The following is a 26839-nucleotide window of genomic DNA, read 5'->3' as shown; positions in this document are numbered from 1 at the left end:
TGAATTGCAGCAAGTCTGGAATGGTGGATGGCTGACCCAGTTGCTAGGGGTATATCGAAAAACTTAGGCTTGCAGACACCAATATTAAACTGCGTTTGTATCGTCTTTGTTCTTTTGCGGCCGTGCCTACATTCTTAAAGGAGCACTGACACAAAAATTTCGCACCTTGTTTTTTTTTGGTGCAATTGATAGCTTATGATCCACTTATCACGGCTACAAACCTCGTTTGCGCGAGTGCGCGACGGTTATTTATTTAGAGACGTTTTTAGAGCGCCCAGTCGCAGTTTCGGTTTCAAAGAGCACCGAGCTAGGCAGCTACTTCTGGAGGACGGGTAGCAACAGCTGGCCACGTGAACACGCAAAATTGTGACGTAGGCGGCTCGCGAGCGTGAGTGCGGTGGGCCCCGAACCAGGTCAAGTGGCGCCAGCTATGGAGGATTAGAAACAACTAACAAACGCGTAATCTATGTCCTCCGAGCATTCGGAAGCGCCCATCTCCACCCGCTAAGCTTACAGCATCGATTATTTGACTATGGCTCTCAAAAACGGCGCCGAATCGGGACGAATACATTGCTGTCGAAGCTTAAGGACATGAATCTAAAGCAAATGGAAGCATCAGTTCGGAATTTACACGTTACAGAGCGCACGGCGGCCACTTGATAGATTCGAAGTGGACGACAACCGCTTTTGGCAGTGCGGCCATGTTTTTCGGAGGCGCGAATGCCTCGCCGGCGAAGCTTGTCGTGCAAGTTGGACAGCTCTCGCGCGTGCGGCGACGGCCGACGTTCTGCGGCATCGCGCGGTTGCGGCAGGCTTGCCGCTAGCGTGAGCGGCGGGCCATAACATCTGCCAACGGGCACGATGGGCGAACAGCGGAAGAGAACACAACTAGCACACGCAAAGCCGCAGGCACGGAGGAAGAAATGGCAGGTAGCACGGCACAAGCGCAAGGGCACAACCAGCCAACACAAACTTGTGACGTAGGTTTGTGTACACATACTCCGCGTTGATGTCGGCGTCGCGAAGCGCTCGCATCTCGCTCAGTCGCACGGCATGCCCTTTAAAATTGATTTTAAATATGTTCTAGGCTATATTGGCCCTTGATATTTCGTAGACGTTGTGTACGGCTCCACATACGTCTATTTCACTCATTATCTCGCCTTCGAAATTTTGTGTCAGTGCTCCTTTAACTTTCACAATAGGCTATGCATGGCTTTCAGAATGCCCGGCGTTCTGGGTTGAGTGTGTGCGGACTAATTTCAGAACCTGTAGTTCATAAATATGCGCGCGCGGGCGCACGCACGCACGCACACACACACACACACACACACACACACACACACACACACACACACACACACACACACACACACACACACACACACACACATGCACACACGCATGCTTTTTGCGTTTCACAAATTCACACGTTCAAAATCACACAAAATAATTTGTGCATTGTACCTACAGGTGGATGCCGTATAAGCCGTGCTTCATGAATACTACTGCGAAGCTTTCACATGTAAAATTGTTTTCATTTGTTTTTCCAGCGGGCTTATTTCTGCTCTAAGTATGATCTTTTTAACGCAGCTTTAGTGTTTGTTTTAAAATAACATGAAGGTTGTAGGGATGCAAGCCGCTTGTGAAAATTTCGCTTGATGCTTGAACCGGACAGAAAATGCCGGAGGGGGGGGGATGTCGTTTAAACCTCTGCTCCAATTCCATCAATTGCTGGAGCTACAGCATTTATTCACCCCTGATTATGCAGGCAAGGAAAAAGACGGGCAAGACAGCCCCTGCAAGGTGACCCAGCTATCGTTCAAATGCCGCGATGAACAGAATCAACTGACGGCGAGATATGACTCTGACGTGAGGCGCTGCCACCTGGTTCGGAACTGCCTCAGTGGATGTTATGGCACCATTGAAGAGTGCACCATTCACTCCGGAGGCAAAGCATTAACGACTCGAGAGCACCAGACTCAGTAGTGCCAACAACTGTGTTCTCTGCCCGCAAAATATGTAAATTTACACCGATAGTATTTGATTAGGCCCGTAATCCTCAGCGCAGCACTTGGGTTTGTGAAGGATGGTATAAAAGCCGTAGTTCATCCGATATGCCGGCTGGCTGTCTGTCAAAACCCTAAGGCATTGCTTTATACAATCACTTGGCAGCTCTGCCTACGTCACATGGGCAAATTATGAACGAACAAGACAGGGAGACAACATCTCCCGCCTTAGAGATTCGTGACGCCACCTTGTTTAAAAAAAGATTCAATGACAGTTTTCTGAGCGAGAGCACCCTGCTACTCTCTTTGCTTTCACGATTATTGGGAAGCCATCGTCAGGCAACCTTACCATAAAATGTGCCTGCCACCCAATTTATAGAAATAATTACGCTGTGTCTTCAGCCGCGGTTGAAAATACCGCCCATAATATTGACAGGACGCCTATAGGATCAAACTGATGGAAATGGAATAAACATTTCTTTTGACCTATACATACAATGTAATTTATTTATTGAAATAAAGTATCCACATTTATTACATTTACCTATGTTCTCCCTTCCTCATTCTCAATACGGAAATGTTTAAATTGCGGAAATAGCCTGCGTTGTTTTCGGAGCCTAAGCTGTGGGAGATTTCTAACCATTACGAACTCTGTAAACATTCGCACTGGTGTCTCGTAAACGATCAATTGTGAGATAGCTAAACTATAGTGGCAGTGTACTCAGAACATTTTAATAAAGAGCATTTACTTGCTGGATACTACAGAGCAATCTACTATGCGTGATTCACTTTACTTCAATTAGCTTCTACTGTGCTAGTAGTTGTTACTTCGTGTGCTAATTAAGCATATGTATTTACTCGCCACATATATATACGAAGTATACTTTAGGCGGCTTAGTCCTTTAACAATATATTCAGCTGCATTTAACTTCACTAGCCAGGATAATTGTGAACCAGTTGTTAGAACTCCTGTTTCGCTAGTATTCTTTCAGTTTTGATTTCTGAATGAATTTCCATGCCACTTGCGAACTTCATAACTTAATCCGACTGATAAATATAATGTAATTTTACCAGTGTCATAATAAAAATCTGATTGCGGTTCCCATCTCTACGATAAGCGATCATGGTTTTATGCTGAAATGGACACTAAAGGCAAATATTAAGTCGACGTTGATTGTTGAAATAGCGGTCCAGAAATCTCGTAGTGCAACTTTTGTGCCAAGGAAGTGCTTATTTTGAAACAAAATCACGTTTTGTGGTCCGCACCGCGTTAGCGCACTTCAAATCACCCGCCTGAAAGCGGTGTTTGTGAAGTCACTGTTGCCGTGCCAACGTCGCCCTCCTTTACTGCACGGCGGCGTGCACTTGCGGCGTGCACCATTCGGCCATTAGGCAACATCACATGCATGCGGTATTTCGTCGAACTTTCTGTCAGAGCGATTTTCACGAGTGTGCAAAACACACGCGGCAGTACGCATTACCGAAACTACCACTGAGGTGCGACCGGGTCAGCGAAGCCGGCCGCACCTCAGTGGTACCTCACCGGGTCAGCGAAGCCGGCCGCACCTCAGTTCGGCGAAAACAGAACTTTTGAACCACGCGCGCCGTTCCCCATGGCAACGCCAAAGCGGTTCTTTTTTTCCATTAATCAAACATACACGAAAATGCCGCATTTTATTACGCCTCTTGATGCACGGAAGGTTCTTTTTTATTGCAGATCGTTTGATTACGAGTGTTTAATTGTAGTCGCACACTCTCACGTCATCGCGATAATTTCCAAAATGTCCTACTCGTGGCGCTCATCGTGTGATACATTTAGCTTGATTTCTCGGTAAGTAGGGCACTGCTGTTGATAGTATTGCCGTTTTAGACGTCGTCATACATTGAGATTTCACTCCGACATAAGTTGTTTTTTGCCTTTAGTGTCCCTTTAAAGCTCTAATAAAATGAGGAGATGGTCGCACACTTTTGCACAAACGAATAGCGCAACATTCTGAATTTTTCAATGGAGTATTGTTGCCCAATGAAACGCTCTGGAATGGTGCTCGTGAATGGCGTTGTTCTCACGGCTGGACAAATGCTGTTTCGTTCAAGTATTACACTTTCTCAGAAACGATGATTAGGTTTTCAAAGCTACGATTACTACTACGGTGCATGATTAGTCAGGGAAATTTGACCAATCATCCGTTGGATTATTCCAGATGACACATAAAACAGCTTAAATTCAATCGGCATTGTCATATTCCACATTTTGTTCCACCTTTCGTGGAGGTTTCATAACCACCTCATAACCGCCTTTGATAAGGACCACATTCGGTTCTCACCAGTCATTTTAGTTGTCGAGAACCGGCTTCCCGCAGTTGTATTTAGCAGAACATTGATATAGTTGTAACCACTTTAGATGTAGGTGTGTTCCTACTTCATCAAGTGAGTTTTATATCCACGGCAAAACTACATATCAATTTCGACACAAATACGCTAAACTTTAACATTACTAACGTGAAAAAAAATGAAAGGAACACTGCGCAAATTGAACCGATGTATGACGTTTGCCAATGAGCAGGAGTACCCTGACAGCTGTGTGTTTTATTCACCAGACGTGAGCAAACACGTACCAAGCATGTACCAACTAGCCCAGTTAAGCTAATCTCTAACTACGCTCAACCCAGAAGAACCGCCATCCTTCTCGGAAACTTCAGAAAATAGCAATACATCACCTAAACACCCGCTTTATAAAAGACTAGAACCGCACGAAAATTGTTTCGGCGGTTAATAAAGTGGGAGCCAGTGAAATAAATGCAGCAATACTCCTGAGACGCCATTTCGTTTGCCGTAGCATAAAGCCAGTGACCCCAACGTGCGATTCAATACACTACCGCCAAGGTACATGTACACACGGCGCCTACTCTCGCATATTGCACTCAGCTTTGAAGGAGCGCTCGGCGGTCAGCTGTCATTAATGAAAAATATCAGACTATAAAGAAAACGGCCGTGTTGTTTCGTGCGTTGACTTTGCCTCTCCGCAATTCCTGTCTTAATAATACCATGGGGGCACTCGATGCTGAATGTGCTTGCTTAGACTCACTCGAGCTGAGATGGGAAATATATTATGAATGGAAAGTCACGGTGAAACAAACTTGGCAGCGACAATCGCACGCCCCTCAATGAGTCCTCGGACAGTGCGCCCTGGGGGCGTGTTCCGATTGGAGCTAATCATCGCAATTACGCTCAATTACACACGCGCGCTGCTCTCGCCGACAACGGTGCGCATTTCTTGCATTTGCCGGTCGCTGTTCGGTGCATCGTTGTTTAAGATACTGCGCACAGCGAAATGTCGCTGCTCTGTTCACAGACACCGCTAACCGGCGTAAAAACTTTTAGACGATTAAGGTGAAAGCTTTATTTGTCTATGTTATTCATGTTACCGTTATTCATGTTACCAGAACAGACTGACAGTTCGGAACTCTATAAGTTTCAACCTATTCCTAAAGTTCAACCAACTTCCGGAAAATGACCACTAGCAGCAGTGAAGAGACACATGCTGGCTAGCATACGTCACGGCAGTGACAGGGCGCGAGTGGTTGGCGAATGCGGAACCGTGGGGAGCCGTCAAAGGAAAGGATAGTGAAGATCAAAAGAAATAGAAATGTGATGTGCACGCGGCTTTTCTTTTGTTAGTAATTTACTTCTTATAGGGGCCCTCCAATATTATTCAAGCCCCATTTTCAAGACCTCAGCGATAGGGTCGCACAGTCTGACGTTATTCAGCCTAGAGAATTCAAAATACAATGCGCATGTTTGGGCTAGTTGTTAATCCATTGATGCTACTACAGCGCAAACTTCAGAGACGAGGGGCGAAAGATTACAACACACAAAAGCGCTAAAAAAAGATTCATTGAACTCGAATGGTGATACCCTACCGCATGTGCGAAACGAGGCAGCTCGCATACGTACACAAGCAAGCAGGGGCGTAGCCAAGGGGGGGGGGGTGTTGGGGGGGTTCAAACCCCCCTGAAATTTTTCAGTTTTGCTTGAGTATATATAACGCACACATACAAACGCACGCACGAACCTACATAAAGTATGGTTGAACCACCCCCCCCGAAAAAAATTTCTGGCTACGCCCCTGCAAGCAAGCGTATGGACGCTTTTCGTATGGATCCTTTTGTACGGACGCTCGACCCGCGCAAGAAAGAAGACAGCAAAATATCAGCCAGCGCCACTACTCTGCTTTGCAGTATTCTTTTTGTTTTAGTTGTTGTTGCTGCGGCAACGGTGTTTATTTGGCGTTCAATGTACAAGCACGCAAAAGAAAACCCGAAAATAATGTTCAGCACTCTTGTAATTTGGGCTCATTGGTACATACTGACGACGAAAAATAGCGGTTAATGAACGGGGACACAAGAGGACAACACAACATAGCGCCTGTGTTGTGTGTCGTCTTCTTGTGTGCCAGCTCATTCAGCGCTGTTTTTCGTCACCGATAATAATAAATTTTTGATGCAATTTCTAGATTTCTCGTAACGTTACATTTATCCTATCGAAGGTCTGCGCTCTCCTCCGTTATTTCCGCCCGCAATACTAACGGCGAGCTCAACTATGCGTTGACGCGATCGGCAGCGACGTAGTGATTTCATTTTGTGGTTAAAATAAATCTATTTATATCAGGTGATTTTACCTATGCTAAGTTATTCCCAGCGATCAGTCTACGCAATTCGCAAATGAAATGTGGGCGCTTAAAAAAATAGAAGTGCGGTCAGCTGCACTTCGCGAACATTGACCAAGCAGCGAAGCTGATGCCCCCCTTCATCAGGCTAACCCTCACCCATATTTGTGTGCCTCTCATTGGCTGTCCCTTTCCACCGAGCCTCGCCCTCACCCTTCTTGGCGCGGCGCAGCCATTCCGCTCCAGTCGAGTCCCCCTCTCGCCACGCCGCAATACCACGTGACCAGCGCTACGCCAACGGGCGGGGAAGCCTCGACTAAGAACAGCTACGCTGTTAAATGTGTCGGAGGTCCCCTTTCATGCATTCGCCAACAGGGGAGAAACTGACCCTACGCGATTAGGCCCGGGCAATGCGAGGCATTCCTCCCTCCCTCCCTCCCTTCTGCTCTTTTAGCGCTCTAGCTACCTGCTCCTGTGGTGCCCTTCTCAGCCATGCCGAAAAGAAAGAGACCCAGGAGTGTGCTGTTTCGTCAGTGAACACTTGAGACACCATGGTCGAGAAAAAACTTGGAGGACCCTTGAGCTTTTTCTTCGAGAGTACAACGGGATAGCGTTATCAGGCCTCGTGCGCGTCGCTTCACAATCGGTTCTCGGTGTATGCCTATAGACCCTTTTAGCCGCCAGGGTGCGCCACCACCGTGTCACCGGATGCGGCGGCGACTCGACCCCGGACGGCTTCCGGTTTGCCCGTGTTTTCCTCTGTTTGCGTGCGCTTCGACCGTCGGACCAGTCGGACTGCGGAAAAATAACCCAATTTTGCGGTATTCCTGGCGCTCCAGCCGTCTCCTGCCATGGCCTCGCGACGCGGGTCTTGTTGTATTGTGCCTGGGTGCAGTTTGCGCTCGGGAACTAATCTTCTCTCCAAAGTGCGGGCGTTTACATTCCCTGCTGAGGATGAAAGAAGAAATGCTTGGATTGCTGCAGTGAAACGTGATAACTGGCGCCCTACGAAAGGCTCACGGATTTGTTCAGCTCACTTCGTGCAAGGTAAATCATTTTGAAACCTTGATCACCTAGCCAAGCATGCCTTGCAATGCGGATCGCGAGCTCTGCAGCCTACAGCACGCTAAAACCGCAGTAACACGTGTTATGGTGCGACCGCGCCTACTACATCGCCGTAACGTAGTGCTCCTGTAGTTTTTACAAGGTTAAGAGTTCAGTATTCACTTAGCTCGCGCTTTCTAGTTCCGGACGCATTGGGCTAGAACTTCTAGCAGTGACCTTTGGCTCTGGAACTCGCTTTGTTTTTCTCGCGAGTGGTCTGTAGGGGAGCACCAAATTCGCGCGCTACTAAGGTCGGCGGCGTGTTGGATTTCTTGGAGGCACGCATGTAACAGTAAGCTTCGTTAATGAAATTCAGTTAGCGCAAACAGTAGTGTAAGAACTTTTGCGCATTGCATAGCTACATGTATTCTTCGAAACGCGGCGACGGGCTGTACTTTATGATGCTTTGGTAGACAAGTGAAAGTTTACAGAGTATGGTCATGCAAAACGTTTGCAAACATCTGGATCCTTGAGGTTATGCTAGTGTGAATCCAAACAAGATTTACATGAACTTACAGGCAGGAGAAACTCGTACATTATATTACAGAAAATTAGGATAACAGACAGAAAAGGAACAAAAATGTAACATCCAATGCACTTGAACGTTTATTTGATGTTATATGAATTATGCATTTCATAAACAAGTAAAACCATTTATTACATTTCTACATCCGTTAAAGAACGGCGTAGCAAGTTTTCATAAGGGAGATGATTCAAAAGTGTTCAGTTGTCTGTGATAGCATTTAATCTTCATGAGTAAAGCTTTCTGTTGTTTCATTTGAAGTGAGAGATCACTCCATGAAAATTTGCAAGCACTAGGTAGAAATATACATTTCTTACTAAGTGCTTTAAGGAAGTTTCCACATTGATAGCCTCGTGTTTTGAACAACCAAAACATCAAAGCTTAATAATGAAGGACAACTTTGCCAACCAAACAGTTGTATGCCTTTATTGTAGTTTTATAATTTATCAGCACACAATCAGCCTTACTGATTTTAAGTTGCATGGCAGAATTTGCACACAAACTCTTGCAAAAAAAAAAACAATTGTTCCTTGTGGCTGATGCCCCCTTTTTTTAGTAGTTCAATGCTTTTAATTTGCTGCTTTAGGGAACAATGACCAACTTCCCATTTCTTTGTGATTATTTCAGCAGTTTTTTTATTCTCTGTCAATGTGCTCTGCAGGTAAACCATCATCCAATCCAAGTCACCCAGACTACATTCCAACATTGTTTCCATACCGTACTCATGGAAACTTGCAGCAGAAGCTTGATCGTTTCCAGCGCACTAACAAGAGATGTGCTGCTCAAGTGGATGCCGTAGCTTCAGCTGGCTCTCAGACAAGCGACAATGCAGGTTCTGACAGCAGCAATGGGGCAGTGGACGCTGAAGCAGCATGCGATGCTTCAACAGAGACCATTCTTTCAATGCAAGATATTTCAGTGCAAATTCTGGAAAACGAAAGAAACAAAAAGCGTGTCAGATGTTTAGAACTAGAGTTGGAAGCCGCCAAAAACGAAATCGCCACGCTAGAAAAGCTTAAAGTGCCACTGGACCATGCAAAAGTTACTGAGGGCATCGTTACAAAAACAAACAAGAGTGTAAAATTTCACACAGGACTAGTATCGATTGCCATGTTTAACTCATTACTGCAGATGTTGTTGTCCATTTGGCATCCTCCATCCATGACTCGCCTCAGCCATACCCAGCAGTTTATTTTGGTATTAATGAGGCTGCGGCTTGGCTTGCTGACACAGGACTTGGCTGGAAGATTTGGCATATCGTCAGCTACCGTGAGCTCAGTTTTCCATTCCTGGCTTGACGTCCTAGCTGCAAACATGAGCAAATTAGTTATTTGGCCATCCCGACGTGCAATTAATGCCAATCGCCCATCTTCCTTTAATGACACACTTTTCAACAATGTAAGAGGCATCATAGATTGCACTGAGGTGTTCATTCAAAGGCCTACATCAATGACGGCAAGGAGCCAAACATTTTCAACCTACAAGCATCACAACACAATTAAACTGCTTGTTGTGATATCTCCCTATGGGGCAATAACATTTGTTTCGAAGGCGTGGGGAGGTAGGGTCTCCGACAAGGAACTAACATTGCACAGTGGACTGCTTGATTTAGTGGAAGAAGGTGATGTCTTTCTGGTGGACAGGGGATTTCGGTGCGAAGAAATGTTTGCCGCAAAGGGTGCATCGATCCTGATGCCGTCACTTACAAAGAAGCGAAGACAGCTCCCTGGTGCTGAAGTCACAGCATCAAGGAAGCTGTCTAGTGTTCGCATACACGTAGAAAGAGCCATTCAAAGACTTAAGGTATTTAGAGTATTTCAGACTGTGCTACCTGTTAGCTTTGTTAAGAGGGTAGGCGATGACGGCTATGCCACAATTGACAAGCTGGTTGTTGTATGCAGTGGCCTTGTAAATCTGCAGACTCCAATTATTAATGGCAGTGATAATTCGAATTCTGAACATGTTTGAATGACAGTGTAATATGCTCAAGGCTAAAGCAACAGAATAACATATCATTAGCATCCCTCATGCAGGTAAGAAGCAATGTTGTGCAAAATAATGGTTCCATCATAGCTTCAGTAAATAATTGATTTCTGGGGGCTCTACATACCAAACCATGATATGATTGAGAGATGTCGTAGTGGAGGGCTCCGAAAATTTCAACCACTTGGGGTTATTTAACGCGCACTGATATTGCACAGTAGACGGGCCCCAACATTTCGCCTCCAACGACTACAGTGGCATCACTGCCACAAGCTTCTTGTGGGAACAGTTAGATTAGCACAATTTTCATGGCCTGTAGTTCATTTATGCACTGTTTCGTTCGTTTTATTTTCTTTGTGATGTTTTGAAAGTGTTATGTAGTAAATATGTTTTTTGTTTTCTTGTAAACTTGTCAGAACCTGTGCTGAACACAAGTGCTTTTTAAGTGTACCACGGTGTTGCAAAGCAGCACAGATGACGGTTGTTAATGCTGTCCATGTGTAACAGATTTCACACCTGATTTCGTACTAGTTCTTTTATTGTATCCTGCAGCGTTCATTCTTCTTTTACAAAGGTTAAACATTCCGAGAGGTTTTTTTCTTTAAAGCGGAACATTCATAGCAATTAAATGCTATTCCAGCTTGCAGTGAACACGATTTGTTAGTGTACGACACGATTTGTTAGTGTACTGGTAAAAATACTGCACTGTGTTGCGGGGTATCACATGAGTCGCTCTTTTGACCACATAGTGGCTGTTTAGCACATGTGACCAAGAAGTAGACTATAAAAAGGAATGTGTTATCTTTTTCTTCCAGGGATGTATTACACTGTGTAATTGGCTCTTCTGAGAGAATGTGTGCAATATTCTGTGTGTCACCTTGAATTCATGTTCCAGAATTATCTAGCAAGTGTTCTTGCGAGATATATCTTATATGATGCCACATGCACATGGAACTGATGTAGTTAAATCGTCATTCTGTCATGCTTTTGAAAAAAAAACTGAAGCCGATTTTCACTATGTATGAGTTACACTATTATACTGTATAATACTTATATACGTTTTGTTTAGAAGAGTTGTTGGGTAACTTTTCGTGTTTTTGTTTCATGTTTGCATTCCAACACGAAATCAACATTCAGCAGTGTACCAAGAGGCCTGCTTTTGAATGGGTACTCTGCACGTGAGCAAATAAAACTTGTAGTTCTGCTTGTTCACAACTGTATCAGAGTGGGTAAATGTTTTTCTGGGCATTTCACCACAAAAATCATGATCAGCTTGCTGCGAATGGGACTTTTAATGGTGCAAAACGTTTCAACTAAAAAATGTTTAAGCATCCTCTGGAACAAAACTTTATTCTTATGGATATAGTTCATGATTATGGTGTAGTAGTCATCAGTTACAATATGTCTTGGTATGAAATTGCTTAAAATCAAATTAAAAAGAGAGGTTGCTCACACGCTTGAAGCTATGTTATCATTTGCTTTGGCATTTAACGCACATCCATGGATTAGCCACCCTCCTCAGTTTTACGCATCGTAAGTGAAAACAGGCACTACAAGCTGAGCACTCTACAACACACCCTGCTCTGGCACCATGACAATGACATGTGAGCTTGGCATGTTCAATTTTTTGCAATAGTTTTCCGCACTGAATCTCAGGGAAAACATGATGAAAGAAAAAAGATTTTGCCTTTAATATTGCGTCTTCCCAGAACTTTCTATCAAACTTTATAATTTCAACTGTCATGGCAGGACCAGTGAAGACAACAAAATATGCTTTGTTTAGTCCTGCGGCAGCCATCTCTGCTTGTACTTGCATGTAGTATGCATGGTTTCGCTTCAGCTTCATCATGTCATCAAGAAATGGCAAACATTTTGACAAATCATTCATAGAAGCATCTTTCACTGAAGCAGGGCATTTAACTTCTAGAATTGCCTTCTCACAACAGCTACATGACAGAATAGCGTCAGGTGATGCAGCAAGAAACGGAAGGTCTCCTAGTACAAAAAGGCCACATTCGTGAAGCTGTAAATTCTTGTGCTTTTTGGCTTCATGTTCAATGAACACTTGTTTAGCTTTCGGCTCCATATCGCATCCCCATCTAATGCTTGCGACTCGGGGTGCCTTTATGTAGCCCATTATTTGTGCGACTAACCCCATGGTGCCAGTTTTACATCCTACAACACGGTGCAATATGGAAGCTGTAATTCGTCCCCTGCGTTCCTCTATCCATCTTGAAGAGCGCGATTGGCCACGTGTTGCTCCTTCAATAGAAGCGCACCTTTCCTTTGACAAGCGCAGTTCCTTGGCTGCCGTTGCGTCAATGCCAGAGTACATGCCTCCAACTGGAAGCTGCGTTGCCAGTTGCTGGTTCACTGCCTGCACAGGACCTTGTTCACTTGTTTCTGGGGAAGAATCAGTTTCCTCGCTATCAGAAATCGAGCTGATGAGCAGTGTGCTTGGTTCAAGTGACTGCAAGAGTGAAAAGAAATGCATGAATATTACAGGTTGCTGAGGAGCTGCATTTTAGAAATGGAACTTTTTAAGCTTGTTGACATAAGTATGAAAAACACCTAGTGCTGAGAAATCGGGAATGTCTCATTAAGATATCATCCACTGCTGAACTATACGTGCTCACATGATGGGATGGAGTTGAGCAGTCTTACTTTTACTTCATGAAACAAGCTGTGCAGTTGCTCCGTACTCCAAGTGGGTACAGCTTCTTTGGGTCTTGGTGTTTCATCTGGTACACCTTGTCCAATTTTCGGCTTGAAAAATAATATGTCACTAACTGGAGCCGCCTGAAAGCACAAATTTTTTGGTTTACCTGTAATACTGAAGCACACAATGAACAAGCATAACCGTGATACTTACTGCAGCTTTCTTCGTCACCTCAATCCACCCACAGGCAGTATCTGTTGGTGACTGCTTGTCAAGGCCGTACCTGACAGTTGCCTCCACATTAAAAAGCAAGGCAGCAACATGGGTACAGCATTCTCCAAGACTGCAAAACAACGGCATAAGCACTTTTTAAAGAATGCATGGAAATACATGGCTGGTAATTTAAGTTTAACACTAGTTTGTGAAATAAACGCACTCGTGGTAATGCCAGAAAAAAAAAGGATGTGAGTTCGAGGGGAAGTGGGAAGGAGCACCATGCATTTTGTTTGTTTTCGTTAAGCATGTGTAGGGTGCGTCGACACACTAAGTTGATCTATGCAATAAAATGAAACACTGTTTACGCATTCAGAAGCTAAAAGTTCGGCGCAGCAAGCATGGACACTTTTCTTCAGATCGCGGACGCTTCTTCAGTGACTTCATTTTTGCCGATTCAGGTTCATTATGTTCTCAGACTGCATGCATGCAGCTCCCTGTTTCTCACCTTGCACATCCACAAAAGGACGGGATAGGTGCAATACATTAGCATCTTGAGTGCATCTTTTTCTTCCATCTTGCCCACTGTGCCATTTAACGCCAACAAAATTGTCTTTTCTTAATGTTTGACGCAACATGCACTGTACCGCAGAACGAACCCACCTTTCTAAACTTATGAAACCTAGCCAAAATAATGGATTAAATTATGGACCGGTCAAGGAAAAGAAACTACTCTCTGCAGCGCCTCCCCCCCCCCCCCCCCGCGCGCACACACATGCACACACACGACTCGAGCGCGGTTAAGCTCGCCGATACTCATTCATGACAACACGCGAAGTCATGTCCACGAAGACACTCTCATTGCCAACACGTTCAATCAGCTCCTAAGAAACGTTATCACAATGCACTTACCCAGCTATGCACGTGCAGTGAGCACTTGCGACGGCACCGTCGTCCCTCACCACACACCAAGACTGGTACGTCTTAGAAAGAGTTTGGCTCGCCTCCACAGATGCCACGATCAGGACGACACCTTCGCCGCATTTGCCAGCCTTAAAAGACGAGACGCGCTTCACCTTCCCGTTCACGAATGAATTGTACGCGTCACTTAGCTTGAAGTTCTTAAATTGTTCTTTGGTGTAGAAGCATACACCCTCAACCAAATAAACAAAAATATCCGCTGCGGACACTGGTGGAATGTTCTTGCAGCCCGACGAGAAGCTGAAACGCACCACATCAGCATCTAGTGGATCGGGCAGCTCTTGGCCCTCGAACATGAGCTTCTGCCGATACCGTTGACGAGCTTCGGCGTCGAGCTGTTTGAAGTACTCACTGGACATTGAGAACCGCTTCCACAGAGCGAAGAAAAAACACGTTAACGTAAGAATTACGACGACCGAGGCAACCGAGGCACGCAGCACACACAACGCAACGCAACGTTCCAACGGGCGGAAGTCGCTCGACCGGAAGTTTGCTGGGTTCAACCAATGAGCGCGCGCGCCCTCTGTTTGTAAACACTGAAAGGGTCTATACAGTTCCGTAAGAAAACGAACGACTGTGCGCGTAACATTGGCCGTTTCAAACTATCCTAGAATGCCTACTGCAGGTGTAGTGTAGTGTAGTGTAGTTGCTATACCTTTGGCACACACCCACGCTGGGGGATTCGCCAAGAACCGGATAGTTTTTTTAAAATCTAATTGTTAAAGTAAAGCGTAGATTTTTCTATTTAAGAGGAAAGAAGTAAAATGAAAAGAAATGATTTAAGAATAGAAATAGAAAATCATATAAACAATGAAGCGGAGAATTTGATTAAAAAAGAATAATGAAATTTTGAAAAGTAGAAAAACAAGAGGAAAGATTGATTCTATAGCCTAAATCTCTATGAACCTTTAATAAACTCCTGCAGGGCATCGGCAATCTTCCCGTCACTGTATCCAAGGGACAAAGCCCCGAATGAAAGTACATTTGGTGCACTTAACTCCAATCTAACGAGTCGGAAGACTGTACCTAAAGTCAATTTGCTCAAGGAGGAGTATCTGTTACGGTGAATCAGATAATGTTCTGTTGACTCATGTACTCCGCAAGAAGAACAATTAGGGGAAGCTGCCAGACCAGCTCTGTGTAAATAAAAAATTACGTATGGAGTCTGACAGCGTAGTCTAGTGATTGCGACTTCAATTGCTCTTGTTTGACATATTTTACTATTCCAATAATGATTCCAATGCTGCAATTCTCATGTGTCCGTTATTGACGGTGCATAAAATTCATCTAACAACAGTTTCCTCCTTAATCTCGCACCTATAATGAATGTTGATGCCGGTAATACCTGAATAACCGGGCCATTCAAAGATGTCTTTGCTAGCGTATCTGCCATTTCATTCATAATTAGCCCTTTATGTCCTGGAACCCAAACCAACTTGATCAAATTTATATGCGGCGGGACTAATGATTTGAAAACCCTCAGAACGTTCGATTCCTCATTTGCAGTTAGGGAGGAACATACTGACTGAGAATCCGTCAAAATTACTGCAGACTTTATTGATGCTGTTAATTTACGGAGAGCTAGAATGATCGCTAAAAAATTCTGCTACAAATACGGGCACAAAATCTGGAAGGCGAAGAGAAAATGACCAATCAAGAGCAGGGGAGAAAATCCCAATTCCACATTTTTCTTCACTCTGTGAAGCATCAGTCGCTATGACTGTCTTTATTGGCATATGTACCAGGTAATCACTTAATATAGCGTTTAAAAAGCGGGACGATATTAGGTTTGCATTTTTTGGGACAATGTCGTCAGATTGTATTTAATATAGTTGCTACTATTACTGATTAGAGGCATGTCCTTAATTTGAACGTTTAAAAAGTCAAGAAGGCTCTGTATAACCAGAATTTGAGGCGTATGAAATCTCGGCCAATATACTCCAAAAAACAATTCAGGACTGGCAATAAAAACTGTTGCTGAACGTCTTACGTGGGATTCATACAGCCTTAGAAATGACTGAGCTGCTAACAACTTAAAACGGGTAGCTAATGAGGGGAGCCTAGCTTCCAGATACAAGACCTGGATTGCTACAAATTTAGGAAGACCTAAACATAATCTCAAGGCTTGTCTTTCGATAACTACAAGAGGATGAAGCTTGTAAGCAGGAGCCCCAGCATATAATATGCACCCGAATTCAAGAACTGGGCGAACATACATGCAATATATTGATAAAAGCGTTTTTCTTCGCATACCTAACCGACTGTTGCTGATCTTCCTTAACAATCCAACCGCCCGAACGCCCTTTGCTGCGATGTATTCAATGTGAGCCTTCCACGACATAGATCGGTCGTATATCACGCCCAGATATTTTACTTTCTCAACTTGTGGAATATTCTCGACATGATAAGGTAGCGACATGTAAATAGGGTCTTTCAATGGAAATGTTATTACAGAGCATTTGCTGACATTTAAATACAGATGTAGACCATCAAGTCAACGTTCTACGGATGATAAGTATGATTGCAATATTCGGAATAGCTTGTGAATATCATCTGCTGATGAAAAAAATGCAATGTCATCAGCATGCACATATGTGTGCACGTCCTCTTGTCGTGGAATAGAACTCAGGAGAATATCAAATAATACCGGGGAAAGGACTGCCCCTTGCGGTACACCTCTTGATTGCACGTACGTAGAAGATGATATGCCGCTTTGGAAGCAATAAAATGTTCTATTTCGTAAAAATTCCGCAATCCATGCCTGAATATATTTTGAAAAATACTGGTTGTGAAGCTGATTCATTAAAACGATGTTCTCAACACTATCATATGCTTTTGCGATGTCCAGAGTGACTAACACCGCATATTTTCTTTCACGCCTAGCTAATTGGATACGGCTTTCGAGATCTATATGCGCCTGCCATATAGAGCATCCTGATCTAAAGTCAATTTGGGATGGATTTAGGATTTCTCTCTCATTAATGAAATTTATTATACGAATATTTGAAACATTCTCGAATAATTTTACGAAATTTGAAGTTAGCGCCATGGGCCTAATGTTGTCCAATACATACCCCTTATCCGGAACTTTAAGTATTGGTATTACCTTAGCTATTTTCCAATCTGATGGGAGCCATGCCGTTTTACTGAGTAATTGATTATATCTAATAAATATTCTGGTGATTCCTTATTCATCATTTTCAGCATGGCCGATGTAACTCCGTCAGGGCCCGGAGCCGCTGATGGAAGGCTAGCTAAAACGTGTGATAACTCAGCCGCCGAAATTTCTGTGAAATCGTCATTACCTAATGTAAGCAAAGGGCGTGGTGATAGTTGCGAAGAAAAGCGCTTCTCCAACCCCCTACCTATTGCTTCCAACGCATCTTTTATTTCCTCTGGAGTCAAAACGACAGATTCGGCATTCATGGATCGCGGAGTCAGTTTATTTTTACGTAGAAATCTATATAATGCGCGTTGATTGTTTGATTTCGAAAGAGAATCAAATGTCCGAATGTCGTAATCTTCTTTCGCCTTCGAAACTGTTCGTTTAAAAGCACCAGCGCAGAACTGGTAATCCTTCCAATTTTGAGGGCATTGATTTTACAACAGCTTTTTCCATGCTGCCTTTCTGCGCCTATAATCCCTCAAACAATCATCATTCCACCAAGGGGAATTAGAGTTCTGCTTTACTGAGGAGACCACAAATTCAGATTTCTCGCGAGCACTCTTTAAACCAGAACATATGCTCAAAGCCTTCGACTTAATGCTTGTATCTGATAGCGAAGCCAATGAAGAACACAATGAATCTTTAAATTTAGTGTAATTTATATACGTACGTGCATTAAAACTGATGGGGCTACTGGACATACTATTTCGGAAGTAATCGGCAAGTGGTTGCTATTTGTAGCGCAATCCACCACAGACGAAGCCGAAATATTAAGGCTGGAACTTGCAAAAGTCAAATCCAACGATGAAGAAGTACGACCTCACATACGTTGGGCTTCCTGAATTTAAGCATGTAAAATGATTATCTTGAGACCAATCCCACCAGCGGCTGCCGCACGCATCAGTTTTTACACCCCATGCAACATGATGGGCGTTGAAGTCCCCTGCTAATAAAATATTTCTTCCACAAGTCGCAATTATAGTATCCAACGACCGAGTGTCATGTACGCCTGAAGGAAAGTACGCATTTGCTATCGAAAAAGCCTGACCAGTCGGAAGAGTTATGTTTATCACTAATATTTCACATTCTGGGGAGATCAGCTTTAACGTCAGTTTTGCTTTATGGCAAATTCTGTTTGATAGCATTGTGATTACTCCACCACCTCTCGAAGAGCGGTCTAATCTAAACGAACGATAATTCCTAAAGTAAAAATTGCTAACTGGAGCAAGCCAAGGTTCTTGTAGTAAAATTAAATCAGGATTTAACTGTGAACAAAGACAATGTAAATCAGTAATAGCAGCAAATATAGAGCGGCAATTCCACTGTAAAACTCTCAGGAACGCTATTTTGGTGAGAGAATTGTTGCGGATACAACTTTCTCCAAAATGTTCTCCTTTAGAACGTTACTGGGTGGTGACTTCTTTGGTTTAGACTGAGGGGAAGTAGAAGCAGAACAGTTCAATGGGCACCGACTGCGTTTCTGAGCCCGGGCATCAAACTCGACATCTGTGGACACGTTTAGGTCTAGCACATGTTCTTGACCATCAGCCAACATATGCTCTGCGGAGTCACGGATGTTATCAGCACTGTTTACCTTATCAGTACATGCTGTATTCGCTTCACTGGCAGTTGGCAGTTTGTTGGACTCGGGAGTACCCGTCGAAGTTTGGATTACAAGCTTAGCAATTTCATTGCTGACAACTTGAGCAATGCATTCGGAAATGCTAACCACTAATTGGTCCATTACTCTAGTCATAGCCTTTCCTACTGCTACCTCAAATGCCTGCGCGATAGTCGCCTCCGAAAACGTTTGACGTGCTGTAACGCCAGCATAACCATGCGCTCTCTCCTCGACAATTGACATGGCTTCCCTCCTAGAGCATCTTCTTTTGTCAACAATCTCCAGCACCTGCATTTCTTGCTGTCGAATTGGGCACTCTGTATAGTCAGCAGCATGTTGTCCACCACAGAGGCAACACATGTCATCATGAGCCGTGCATTCTCGATCTGAGTGGCCTTCACCACATCTGCGACAGCACACATCTGACTTACAGCTACCAGCGCTATGCCCAAATCTCCAGCAGTTCCGGCATTGCAGTGGGCGCGACGCTAGCTGCAGGTACACTTGCGCTGTGTCCACTATGTCATAATTCTTCCTCTTGCGAATCATCGAAGAGCCCACTACGCGCCCGTAAGGCAGCACGCGAACCTACGCGGCTGCTAACTTCGTTGATGCTTTTGCAGCTGACCATGATTGAATATGTGTGAGCGCTTTGTAATGGGTTCGCCTTTAAAACACCCACTCGTTTCGCAAACCACATGTTTTGACGCGCGGCGTTATTCTGCGCTTCTGCCACGCGATATTTCCTGCGTTGAGGAGACATAGCCGTCCCACTACATGACATTCATATAGTGTCTTTTTTTTCGGAGGAGTTTAAACAATAAAGAAAAGAGAAAGCAATGATGTGGCTTTCTTGTAAAACACCTGCTTGCCATGCAGATGGACTGGGTTCAATTTTCATTCGAACCGAATATTTTATTAGTTATTTTAATTGCATCTTTCTCGATTTCCCGGTCACGGACAACGCTGATTTTTCGCTCAGAATTAACGACGCCGACAACGACGGGGACACCGAAACCTCCGCGTAACGCGCTCGTTAAAGCTATCGCGTTATTAAAAGGAGAGACCATATTCTGTAAACCGTGCGAGAAAAAGGGCAATTGCATGGCCATACGTTCAACTGTTGGCGTCTTTGTTTCCTCATAAAAAATAATGTTTTCTTTGTTTTCCTGCCGTGGATAAAGGTCGCGCGCGTCTTGGTTTTGAAATGAATTGCACTTTTTCTAAAAATTTATTGTGCCTACATTTATGAAGGTGGAGGCCGAAAACATGTTTTGCTTGCCTACTTCTGACGCCTAAGACGCCCTTTTTAATGCCAAGAAATCCGGCCTCTATCACAATAACATGTCTCTAAATGGTGTATTTATTGAAAGTATGAATTGTGTTCCCGGTATTTTGTACCGACAGTCCGCATCCTCCTGAGTTCGATCATATTCATCATCATATCGTTTTATTTCATTATTCACTACCTCCTCTGGTCACGTGACCTGTGTCAAAAATACAACTACTACTACTACTTCTACTACGGCACATGTTAGGCTAAGACAGCGCCGTTGAAAAGAAACGTTACGCGGTCCCTTAAGCATTTGCCTAAGACGACTGGAAGGCGAAAGCCGCATTTTTCGGGGGGGGGGGGGGGCGAAGCACCTTAGGGTCTTGGCTTGAATTCCGCATCGTCGTCTGCTGTCGTGTGTGCATCGCCGTCTGCTCCATTTGCTTGAGCGCAAGAGAAGGCGCCACTGCCTCAGCGCTCGCCGTGTGGCGAGAGAGAGGGAACGGCGCGTATTGCCTATGGAAACGCCCTTCCGGTTGTGAACGCTCTACTACCAAGGAACGAGAACGCGCCCTCCTCCGCGAGGACAAAACGCTGACGCAGGCAGCGTCTACTAGCGAGTCTCTTGATTGAAAAAAAGATGGTTGATCCCTCCGTCATAGGAATCGGAATAATACGAAAGTAAAGCGTGCTACCCACTAAACGCCGCTACCAGATGTGTTGTAGCAACAATGAAACAAACTATTTTAGCTTGGCTAGAGGGTGGAAATATACATGAAAAATAAATTTCATTTCACTGGTATCATTGGTTTATGATATAGAGATCGTTCCCAAATGGGAACAATGGCTCTAAGCGTATCTATGCTGGAATAGCTTACTCTCTCCTCGCGGGTCGGAAACAAGGCGTGTTTCTCCACGCGTGCATTATTTTTTCGTGTGGTAGAAAGGCAAACAGTGGATGTGGAGTGGGACGGCACATGTCTGGCACTTCATTCTTGTGTTTTTGGTGCACTGGCGGCACCTGCTCTGCTTTCCCAAGGGCACCAAATGGTGGCCGTGGCCTTTCTTGCTGTGGAAAACAAGAACACCTGAAGGACCAGGTCGTTCTCGCGTGTCCAGCTTCTTTGTCAGCAAACCTTGGACGATGAGCCTCGTGAACTGCAGCTGGTCGAGTGGTGGTTCACTTCCTACTTCTGTGTACAACCTTCATGCTGGAACACGCAGTGTTACAAGCAGGTTGCTCAGCAATGGCCAATACCACTTTTTCCCACGTAGACAAGGACGATAGTCGCTGATGAACCTATCAAGTAAGTCGACACCGCCCATGTGCTTGTTGTATTCTTGTATTAGTCTCGGCTGGGGTACTGGAACTCGATTTCGCTCTTTTTTTGTTGTAGCGAGTGACTGTGGTGGTCGGGTGAATGCCATCATAATTTATGGCAACGCACACACACTTATTGTCATTCCATTTCACAGCAAGCACGTCACCATCGCACATAAAATCAAAAGATCCCCTGGTTTGACAGGCTAGTTCCTTCGAATCCGGAAGTGGGCATTTCTTCCGCCTGACCTCCCTTAAGGTTCCAGTGGCTCTGAATCCGCGTTCTTTCAGCTCTTGCAGTAAAGCATGTGATGTGAAGAAATTGTCCATAAAAATTACATGGTTTGTTCGCACATGAACAAACTTGAGAGCGTTGAAAACAACGCGTGTTCCAAGCGGTACAATTGTGCTTTCGCCATCGTTTTTGCCGCAGTAGATATCAATGTTGAAAGGGTACCCTGATGACGAGGAAAGGACCCATTCCTTGTAACCAAAGCGTATTGGTTTTCCTCTTATAAACATCTTCTAGCTGTGCTTGCCAAAGTACGGCATCATTTGCTCGTCCACGCTCGTCCACGCTCAAGCAGAGGCCTAATCTTCGCCATTTTGTCACCCTTCTGAAGGTTTTGACTGTCACACGCATGGATGTATCTTTTTATCAACCGGAACTTTGCGCGACTCATTGTATTTGCCACCGAAGGAACACTGAGGTCCCCAGCTTTCGACCAATAGAGGTCAGAGCGTGGAAGCTTGTGGTAACCACTCAAGAATAGAATGGCAACAAATAGAAGTATGTCATGTTCGGTTATGTTCACGTTGTGATCGTTCTGTTGCTGGGCATAACGATTGGATTCGTTGGTTATCAGACCTATGATTTCCTTGTTTAGTAGGCGGCCAAAAAGATCAAACGGCTCCTCATCGACAAGCTCGGAATGGGTCACTTGAAGTGGCTGAAACTCAGTCTCTACTATTGCGCCCGAATACTGTGTAGTACGCTTCCAGGCACGAGGATATTTACACGGTTTGTTTGGTCTCGGAGGCGCTTGTTCCTGCATATCTGCTTCACATTCGTCGGCATCAGCCGTGTGGACTTCAACTTCACCGGCAACATCATTCGGCAGAATGTTGACAATGGCAATATCCCTGTCGCCCTCCTCTTCATCCGTAAGAATGTCGTCCGCACTCGGTGGGGGCAGAAGCACAACATCTGTTACTTCTGCAGAATCGTTGGCGAGAACCATTTCCACCGCTTCCGCCAGCGTAAGGAACCTTTCTCGAGGCATCTGGATGAAGAAAGACGCGTTGAAACAAATATAAACGTAACTGCAGAACGGCCGCTTCCACCTCTCCGCTTTACGCCAACGTTCCCAAATGGGAACATGCCCACATTTGTCGCCATATTTCCATTATGCATGCAAGCAGCTACTCCATTTAGTGTGTCCTAATACTAAAGACATTCGAAAAGATGCTAGAATATACAAATCTGACCATGCAGTTCAAAAAGTTGAATTTTTTCGCAGAGACGCTTCGTGCGACGCACCACCGTGTTCGCGCCAAAAGTTTGTTGAAGTTGTCACCGCATAACATAAAATACGAAATTAAAAAGGAAACTTCCTTGCGCCCAAATAAAACTTTGGGCATTTTTAAAGGTGTTGTTACCAAATATTAGCACTTTTCTTGCCAACTTCAGCAATTATGGGTTGAGAAAATAACCACGTGTGGCGTTCCCATTTGGGAACATTGGCGCTAAATGGGTTACAGAAATAAGTGAATGTTTATTTACATTGATATAAGAGAGTTTGCACAATGTATACTGATGTCTGGCAGCTATAGCACCGTTTAACGTCGACGTACCCACTTTGATTATTGGTGGTATATCTCCATCCCGACGACTAGCGTCCATGTTAAATGATTAAACAAACCCCTGTAGTAGCTGTAGTAGTTAACGGTGAAAGCGTAATCAGAGAACGAGGTGTGATGGCCAGAAGACTGTCGCATATTGGACGCGGAACTTGGTCGCCACACCGAGGCATGTAAAATGTGATTGAACGCCGCGGCCGGACTAGGAAACGCGTCCGGGCTACCGGGGCGGTACGAGGCGCTTTGCGTTTCCTAGTCCGGCCGCGGCGTTCAATCGCATTTTAACATGCCTCGGTGTGGCGACCAAGTTCCGCGTCCAATATGCGACAATCTTCTGACCATCACACCTCGTTCTCTGATTACGCTCGGGGCGATTTTTCTCGGGGCGAGCGCGTGAGCGGGGAACGCGGTGTTGCAGCCAGGTGAGGCAGGCGCGCCTCGCAGGGCTACATTCGCTTTGGATTAGCGTGATGCTATGAGCGAGGCCGACGCTTTTGCGACGCTTGGTCCACGATCGCCACCTCACGGTGTGTTAAGGCATTGACAAAATTGAACTTCTATTGAAAACGCGCCGAATGGGACGGATGTGTAACGCCTTGCAGGTACGGATGGTAAAATCGATTAACGATTAATCGATTATTCGATTAAGGGTCCACATATCTTCGATTAATCGTCATCGATTTCCGTCTTTCGATTAATCGAATTAATCGATTAAAGCTGTTCGATTAATCGATTACGGCACCCCCCACTCCCGCTGCCAACCTCCCCCCTTGGCCGGAGCGCATGACTTCGAGGCGCGCTATCACGAGACGCAGATGACGTGTACATCGCATCTATTTCACTGCTTTCACTACAGCGCATATTTCTGCGCTAGCAGAAGAAGCCCGGAGCTGGCGGCGGCCATACCCCATAGAGAAAGATATGAACTCGCCCTGAACGAACTCCAAGCACTCCCCAATGCTTCAAGCCCGGACAAGAGGCGGCTCCACCCCATCGAGGCAGAAATGAAGTTGCCCGCTTCGCTCCGGCTCATAGTCTACCGCTGCTACTACCTTCACCTCCTCTTCCTTAAGCTGGTTGAGCGTCGCCTGAGTGTACGTGGGGCTTGCTTCTTGCGTTGCTTGCGTGTTATACCCTATTGAAAATCGTGGGTTGGTGGATGCTGGAAATCTTGGTGGACATGGTGGAAACAATAGTGGACAAGGTGGAAACAATAGTGGATGTGGTGGAAGCTGTGGTGGTCATGATGGCTGATGATGGCGAGAGTGGAAAAAATGGTGGCAGATGGTGGTGGTGGTGGCGAGCTTCTTTTGGTGTTAAGTGGAAAATGCTGGTTGATGGTGGTGAGCAAAACATGTTTTGGTGGATGACTTGGTGAACAAGCTGGATGACGCTTTCAGGATGGAAGCATGGTGGATGACGGTGGCATGATGGAAGTGAACGTGACATTATGTGAAGTTGCTGTCAGTTCTAACGTTTTCCTCTTGAATGTGCAGAAATATATGCAGTTCAAAGAAGCCAACACCGATCATTAAGCTTTCCAGCACTATTTCTTTTATTCATGCGGCGCCAATAACCGCCACAAGTTTTCTGGAGCACAGCAGCCGTGAATGTTTACATTTTACGCACGTACTTATCAGGTTTACATCCGCGATCTGCTGCTGCATTTTGATGTTTACAAGTCTAGAAGTGTCGGTGTGAACAGCGACAGTAACTGTGTTACATCGCCGCGCATTTGCCGAGAAGTAAATGAGTCCTTCCAGCGGGGAGACCAGAAAACAGCCTCCGCTTGATACCGCCACGCTTGAAACGCAACTCTGGCAATTCTTGCACACTCACTTACCTCAGCGGCACTTTAAGGTAATAGTGAAAATGCATGCAAAGCTAAAATGCACAAACTTTTACCTTCGGCCTACGTCGAGATAAGCCCCACGAAGTATGACTACCACCATCATATTCTACCACCATGATTGCCACCAAAGGTTAGGCATAGCGTAGCGACCGAGTCCGTCTACGTGTTATCGGCGCTTCTGGTTTCAGTATACACAATTCCGGTGAGTACGAATGACTTTACAGCACACCTGTGGCATCGGCTAACCTAAATGAAACATTTTTTTCTTGTGTACGGTGTCCGCACAAGAAGCGATGAGCATACATATGCGACGCGCTTCCAGCAAACGCCTCCGGTCACCAACCGCCGCCGGTCGCACTCGCCGGCGCTTCTCTGACACATATGCGAGAACATAGACTTGTCAATCCGTACGCCTTACTGAACCAATATGATGGCATATTTTTCACGCGCACTGCACTTGTTTTGGCCCAGCTGTTATGCAGTTGTAGCTAATGATACAGCGTCAGATCAGTGCGCTGGCACGGCTGCGCTGTACGTGGCGCGAAAAGAAAAACATCACAATACTCAATCAATTGTACGCGCGTATTTATCGAATGAGATTAGAGTCGACAGAAAGCCTCTGCACATGTCGCACTTTGGAAAAAGCGAGAAACGGCTATTAAAACTTCCCAGTAACAGCCGGTTGACTACGCTCCTCGCTCCACTTGACATATTTCTTTGGAGTTACGTTGGGAATTCTAAAAGAAAGTTAGCGCTGTTGCCAATATCGACGTGCCATTCGTTACCGGCAGCAGTTTGTTTGCGTTTAATAACTACGCAAATTTTAGTAGGATGTGAAGAGCGCATCTGTCTCCAGTATGAGACATACAGAGCTGAAGCCAAACGGTGTATTAGTATGTTGACTAGTCATTTTGCAAGTCTCTAAGCAAGTGTCAGCATGGCGTAGTGGTAAAGTACTCGGCTCGGGATCCGCAGGTCGGACGTTCGATTCCCGGTGGCGGAAGTTTTTTTTTTTTTGTTTGCGTACGTTTCTTTTTCTTTTTTTGTACTAGTGCTTTCTACATCGCCTTCTATACAATTATTTATGTGTGACGGCTAGGCACGATGTAGCCGACGCTGTAGAGCCGTTTTACGTTCCGTCGTTCTCCAGCATCCATCATACGCCAGCATCCAGCATACACCACGTGCCACCATCTTCCAGCACCATAATCCACCATAATGGTGGATGGTGGAATCCACCATTCCTCATGGTGGATGAATTTTCAATAGGGTATTGTGTAATTATTACACATTGGTGGTTATACTGCTACCTTTGGGATGTCATATTGCCGGGCAATCGGAAAAGGAACGCAGTGTGGTCGTTGTTCACTGAAGATGAGAAAACGAACACTGCAAGGTGTAATAAATGTGGCAAGCACTTCTCGAAGCCAGCGACGGAGACTAAGATATCACCGGCTGCACGCCCACTCTATTCACGTGCCAAAGAGCCATCTCCCAAAGAAAGGTGGAAACGACGAAGCTGAAAGTGTTGAAGAACCCTATCCTGACGACACCAATCCGCCTCTTCAGGTAAGTTATAAGTATCTTGCTATTTAGCCAACAGCCATCTCC

At 45.0% G+C, this 26839-nt stretch overlaps 1 protein-coding gene across 2 annotated transcripts; it reads right to left on the bottom strand.

Moving 5' to 3' along the window:
* Positions 1-8455: 8455 nt before the first annotated feature.
* On the bottom strand, positions 8456-14569 carry LOC119373787 (uncharacterized). Of its 2 annotated transcripts, XM_037643847.2 has the most exons (5): positions 14067-14569; positions 13155-13284; positions 12947-13081; positions 12562-12752; positions 8456-9605 (listed from the first exon to the last, which is right to left on the bottom strand). In XM_037643847.2, the coding sequence occupies exons 1-5, from the start codon at positions 14492-14494 to the stop codon at positions 9602-9604; spliced, it is 888 nt and encodes a 295-aa protein (XP_037499775.1). In that variant the 5' UTR covers positions 14495-14569; the 3' UTR covers positions 8456-9601. The 2 variants fall into 2 exon arrangements, with proteins under 2 accessions (XP_037499775.1, XP_049266694.1); XM_049410737.1 differs by lacking the exon at positions 8456-9605 and having other exon boundaries at positions 11536-12752.
* Between the last annotated feature and the right edge of the window lie 12270 nt (positions 14570-26839).

This window comes from Rhipicephalus sanguineus, chromosome 11 (genome assembly GCF_013339695.2).
Source record: "Rhipicephalus sanguineus isolate Rsan-2018 chromosome 11, BIME_Rsan_1.4, whole genome shotgun sequence".
Taxonomy (NCBI): domain Eukaryota; kingdom Metazoa; phylum Arthropoda; class Arachnida; order Ixodida; family Ixodidae; genus Rhipicephalus; species Rhipicephalus sanguineus.
This window is presented reverse-complemented; position numbering and strand designations above follow the sequence as displayed.